This window comes from Nicotiana tabacum, chromosome 20 (genome assembly GCF_000715075.1).
Source record: "Nicotiana tabacum cultivar K326 chromosome 20, ASM71507v2, whole genome shotgun sequence".
Lineage (NCBI taxonomy): Eukaryota > Viridiplantae > Streptophyta > Magnoliopsida > Solanales > Solanaceae > Nicotiana > Nicotiana tabacum.
Window position 1 is genome coordinate 79655909 of NC_134099.1, and position 5817 is coordinate 79661725.

At 35.3% G+C, this 5817-nt stretch overlaps 1 protein-coding gene across 1 annotated transcript; it reads right to left on the reverse strand.

Moving 5' to 3' along the window:
- Window positions 1-269: 269 nt before the first annotated feature.
- On the reverse strand, window positions 270-674 carry LOC107794350 (uncharacterized). Its single transcript, XM_016616830.1, has one exon. It carries the CDS (start codon window positions 672-674, stop codon window positions 270-272), a length of 405 nt encoding a protein of 134 aa, XP_016472316.1.
- Window positions 675-5817: the final 5143 nt, after the last annotated feature.

A 5817-nucleotide genomic window follows, 5' to 3' on the forward strand; every position in this document is an offset into this window, starting at 1 on the left:
AACTATGGTGGCTCCTCTATTGACGGCTTCGCAGGTGGTGTTTCTCTTTCTTCTAAGTGTAGTGGCTCAAACTGAGGTTCCCATTTCAAGAACCCTTTACCTTCGAGAGCCATAATTCGTGCCAACTTTTCACCATTCACTTCTTCCAAATTCATCAAACAAGCTTCTAATGGTTCTATGACATTAAAAGTCTCACCCTTCTCTTGTAGTATCACATCAACTGCTTCCACCAACGAACAATTTGCAAATTCGCTCGGCCTCCTCATAGATTATTGAACATTGAATATTATTTCTTCATTATTCAACCTCATTTTCAACTCTCCAGCCTCACAGTCAATCAATGCTCTCTCAGTAGCTAAAAACGGCCTTCCCAAAATTATGGGTATTTCTTCATCAACTTGGTAGTCAAAAATAACAAAATCACCAGGAAATACAAACTTCTCCACTTGGACGAGCACATCATCCGGATTTCCTGTTGGCCTTTTCACTGTGCGATCAGCCAGTTGCAGTAACATTGTGGTTGGTCTAGCTCTGTCAATGCCTAACATTGTGTATATTGCCAAGGGCATCAAGTTGATACTGGCTCCCAAGTCACACAATGCTATAGCAAAAGAATAACTTCCAATTGTGCGTGGGATACTGAAACTACCAGGATCAGATAACTTTTGAGCCATAGGTCTTGTCACTACCACACTACAAGTTTGAGTTAGAGTTTTAGTAGACAGGTCCTGGAAGTCAAACTTTCAAGACATCAAATCCTTCATCATTTTAGCATAATCTGGCATTTCTCTCAAAGCATCCATCAGCGGAATATTCAACTGAATTTGTCTGAGCATTTCCATGAACCTCCTGTATTGACCATCTTTCTATTCCTTTGGCAATCTTTGAGGGAATGGTGCCGGAGGTAGCTTCTGCCCACTGCTCTATGTCTTTTCCTGATTAGAATTCTTTTCCACTACCTGTTTTGGGAACTGTTCAATTTGCTTCTCCTTGCCATTGTCAACTTGTGCTTGTTCAATTCAACCTCTGTGAGCTCGTTAACTCATTGATCTCGAATGGCACTGGAGTAAGCGGTACTGCATCTCTATTAGATTGAGAAACTTTTTGCTTTCTGTCCAAATCCCTTCCGTTCTTGAGACTCACTACTATTAACTAATTTGGGTTCTGCTCTTTTGGATTGATTTTTGTGTCTGCAGGCAACGTTCCTCATAGGAGATTGTTCAAAGCCATGGACAGCTGGCCTAACTGAGTTTCAGTGCCTTTAAAATAGTTGAGTCATGTGTAGCTAACTTTTCTTGCATCATTCCATTTGTCCCAATGATTTGTTGCAGCATGCCCTTAATTTCCATTATATTACTGTCATCCTATCTGGTCACCTGTTGTTGCTGAGGCTGTTGGTAAGCCAAGTATTGTTGGTGCTGCTGGTTGTAACCCTGCTACCTTTGCTAGGGCACAACTTGGCCCTGTAGTCGTGCTTCTCTAGGATTAGTAATGTACTATTGCTGGGTTGGTCTGTATTGCTGATATTGAGGTCCCCATTTTTGTCCACCTTGCCTCTGACCCCCAAAGATTACATACTTAATTCATGTCTTCTTTGAAGACTTAGTTATCATTTTCTCCCCTCCACGAGCAAACATATGACTGATATGATGCAGGGGGTGCATAGGCCTCCATTTGTTGTGTCAACAATATGAACCTATTTCATGTCCATCTCTGTTTCTTTGTCAACAAGCTCATATGGGTCATGAGAGTGGCCATGTTTTTTGAATTTGTATTGTTAGGGTCAAGAGAAACAGATGCACTATTGGGGTGAGTGTTGTATCCCTTTTCATCCAGCCTGAATTTTGAGCCATCTCGTCAAGAAGAATCTAACATTCTGAGAATGATTTGCTTAAGAATGCACCCCGGGTGAAGTATCTACGTTAGCCTTTAGACTGTCAGCCAAACCCATATATAATCTCTGTCCTAGCATCTGATCCGGGATGTCATGGTGTGGACACTTCACCAACATGCCCTTAAACCTCTATTAGTATTCTTGCAAAGTTTCAATTGGTTTTTGCCTGAAGTGCAATATCTCATCAATTTGTCTTGCAGTCTTATTGGGTGGATAGAACTTGTTTAAGAACTGCTTGGCTAGTTCCTCCCATGTAGCAATGGAGTTTATTGGGAGCAAATTTAACCAAGTTTGAGCCTCCCTAGTTACTGAGAATGGAAACAACAACAATCTGATTTCTTCAGGTGTCTCATTCGTCTATCTTTGAGTGACACAAATTGATAAGAAATTCTTCAGATGTTGATGTGGGTGTTCAATCTGTTGACGTTCTTGACGTCACCCATTTCAATTTCAATTTGTTTATTCTGTTTTAGTTGTTTTCCCTTCTTGTTATCCCTATTCAATGTCCTGAAGGCTTTCTCGAGATCTGAGAGACCTTCAAATAGTTCACCAGTTCTAAAGGAGGTTCTAGGCATGCAACTGAGGCAAGGAAGAATTCAAACATGAGAATTTCAATGGAAATACTTTTAGCACCGCAAAAATTTGATCTAAACTAAAAATTCTAGCATTTCTTTCAAGTTGTAAGGAATAACACCTATAGTTCTCAGGAAACGACACCAAAATTTGATCACGCCCAACTATATCTTATAAAAAAGGACTAAGCGATCGCTGTAAAAATAATCCGGATCAAGAGTCCGGAATCGAATCCCATATGAAACTAACCTATTTGTTACAACTTTTTAGTATCACTAATGATATGCTCAGACAACTTTCAGAGTTCAAGATTTGATTTGTGAATTAACAAAAATTACTTAACTAAGAAAATATAACAATTAAAATTATAAATTAGCAAGAATGAGATTGAATCAAGGATAAAAAGATCTGGGGTTTACGATTTCTTCAATTGTCGGATAAATTCCTGACACGTTAGCTATAATCTCGCTGCAACACTCACTAAAGATGATGAGTTCTTGTTTACCGTAATTATCTCTCAATCTATTACGATAATTTACTAGAAGTATTCTCTCGAACTACTCTAGTTAACAATTCGTACAACTCATAAATATCGCGCCAAAGCTTTGTTATCTCTAATCCTGCTTTTAAATTCAAGTAATTAATCTCTTAACTTACTCAAAAGTGGCGTTGTTCAACAACAATCTAATCAAGTGTTCTTTCTCAAGCAACACAAGATAACTAGACACAATTAATCAAGGGTCCCTTCAATTAAACACAAGAAACACATAGTTGAACAATTAAAGAGTAAAAATGGCTCAATTATATCAAAACACAATCAAGACTTCATCCAACAATTGGTTCCATAAACCCTAAATGACGAGTTTAGCTACTCATAACTGTGTAAATAATCATAGTAATATCTAAGAGCATTAAACTACAAATTAAAGGAAAGCGAAGAGAAAAACTCGGGTGACTCGTGCTTCCAAAGTGTTCCGTACCCTCTTGCCTCTCTAATGATGTCTAATCCTTCAAAAACTAACTTTAAGAGGTATTTATATGGTTGGGGCCGAAGTCTACATGTCCAAAACTAGTGAGGAAATAAAATTGGTTCGGATAGCATCGTCGGCACGAGGCACTGTCAGAGGCACCAACATTTCTGTGCGAGGCACTGTCTGGGGCGCCAATGTTTATGCGCGAGGTACTATCAGGGATGCCAATGACAGTGCCCTGGACAAGGCCTTACACTATCTATAGCCATGACTTTTCATTGTCTTGCAGGTCTTCTTTTATTGCTCTATTTTGTAGCTCTGAGATAGCATTTCGTGCAACTTTTCTCCAATTCATGTCCAAGCATTCCTACACGTGAAATAAGCTCTATTGAACTCAATTGTTGCACAAATTAGCATCCAAACAAAAAGCAAGTAGGGTAAATAACCTTAAAATATATGAAATTATAGCACGACATCAATTACATTATGACAAACAAAATGCCGTCAAAATTACTATATTGTGTAATTACTAGGTTGTGTAATTACTACCCTAATAATTATACTAATTCCAATTATCGGGTGATTTTCCATAATCCGGAACACAAAATTATGTGTTGTTTGTTAATCATATAGTCCCTGCCCTCGCGGACTTCAGCATATCTATATGGGCTGAGAATGAAATTTCTCATCACATTAGAAGCTTTAACGAACTTTTACAACGAAAATATTTATACATACTCGATATTCATATTAAATTAATGTTAATATAATATGCATTTTTACATATATTTTTATTACTTAATTATGATTATATAACATATGTATTTTCATTTTAAACATCCATTATTTAATTTTGGTATACATCGACTGTAGATAATATTTATTTCTTGTAGACTAGTGCACCTCAATTACTCAATCCCATTTTATCCAAAAGTTCTGGTCAAACCGAGGGGCGGCTCATCACATATTGTGGTCTAAGGCGAAACTATATTCACAGGTCCTTATATTTATTTTATAAATATTTACACTAACAACAAAATTTGCTTTTTAAATACAAATAAATCATTTAAGACAAAAAAGCGAATTTAAAAAAAATTAGGAAAAAGAGCACTAAAAATAAAGTGGTGGACTATCAAATATTGAGGTCCAAAACTCAAAGTGAAAATTTTGATTCACCTATCATCGCAAATAAGAAAAAAAAAAAATAAACGTACATAATGTAATAACTTAAGTTTTGAGTATTGACGGTATAAAAAAATATTTACTCCATCTGATCAATTTAAATAGTAATTGTAGTTCATTCTATTAAGTAGCACTTATTGATGAATATCTAAAATAAATTGTAAATAACCTAATATAATATGTCGAATTACATAAAAGAAAATCGGTGCATGAATGATTTTGTGTTCATGCAGTTTCAAAGAATATTATAAAAGAAAATTATTATGTTGTCGATATATATAACTTAATTCCTATTTTAAAAGATAAAATTAAAATTGAAAAGTGAAGCAAATATACTAATTCATGAGGGAAGAAAATTATCATAATTTATAAATTTATTGTATAAAATAATATCAATCAAGTAACAAAAAATATACTGTAACACTTTTTTTATTCTAATTGTTTATATAAATTACATAGTATATAATAGTAACAATAATAATAAGAATTTAAAATAAATTTAGGGGCCTACGGCAACAACAAAAACTGCACAAGCACGCTATTTGGTCGCCCTCATTTAAATATACCCACTTTTAATTTTTTTTTAACGTGTACCCACTTTTTAAACAATTTCAGACCTCTTTCTCCTCCTCTTCTCCTCCTTCTTCGGGTGACAGTGATTCTATATGGTATTTGTGAACATATTTTAAAGTACTTTATGATGTTTTACACAGGTCAGTTGTTATGATGCTTTTATTTTTACTATTGCTTAGGGTTTCTTCTTCTTCTTCTTCTTCTTCTTCTTCTTCTTCTTCTTCTTAATTGCAAAATGAGTTCGTTACATTTATTGTTGTTTTGATAAATTGATGATTGCGGTTTGTTCCTGTTGATATTTGGAGGCCATGTTTCAAATTTGAGCTCGTATATTTTATTGTTATAATTCGAAGAATATATTTCTATTTTTGGGCAATTTGCACTTTAGGCCTATTTGGCTTTAAGTGCATGAAAACATTAGTTGCACTTTAAATCTTTTTGCCTTAAGTGCATCCAAGTATAATTCACTTCAGAATTATTGGCCTTAAGTGTAGCAAAACGTTTGTTGCACTACAGACCTTTTGGCCTTAAGTGCATCTGAAGTAAAAAAATTTACTTCAGACTTATTGGCCTTAAGTGTAGCAAAATGTTTGTTGCACTTCAGACCTTTTGGCCTTAAGTGCA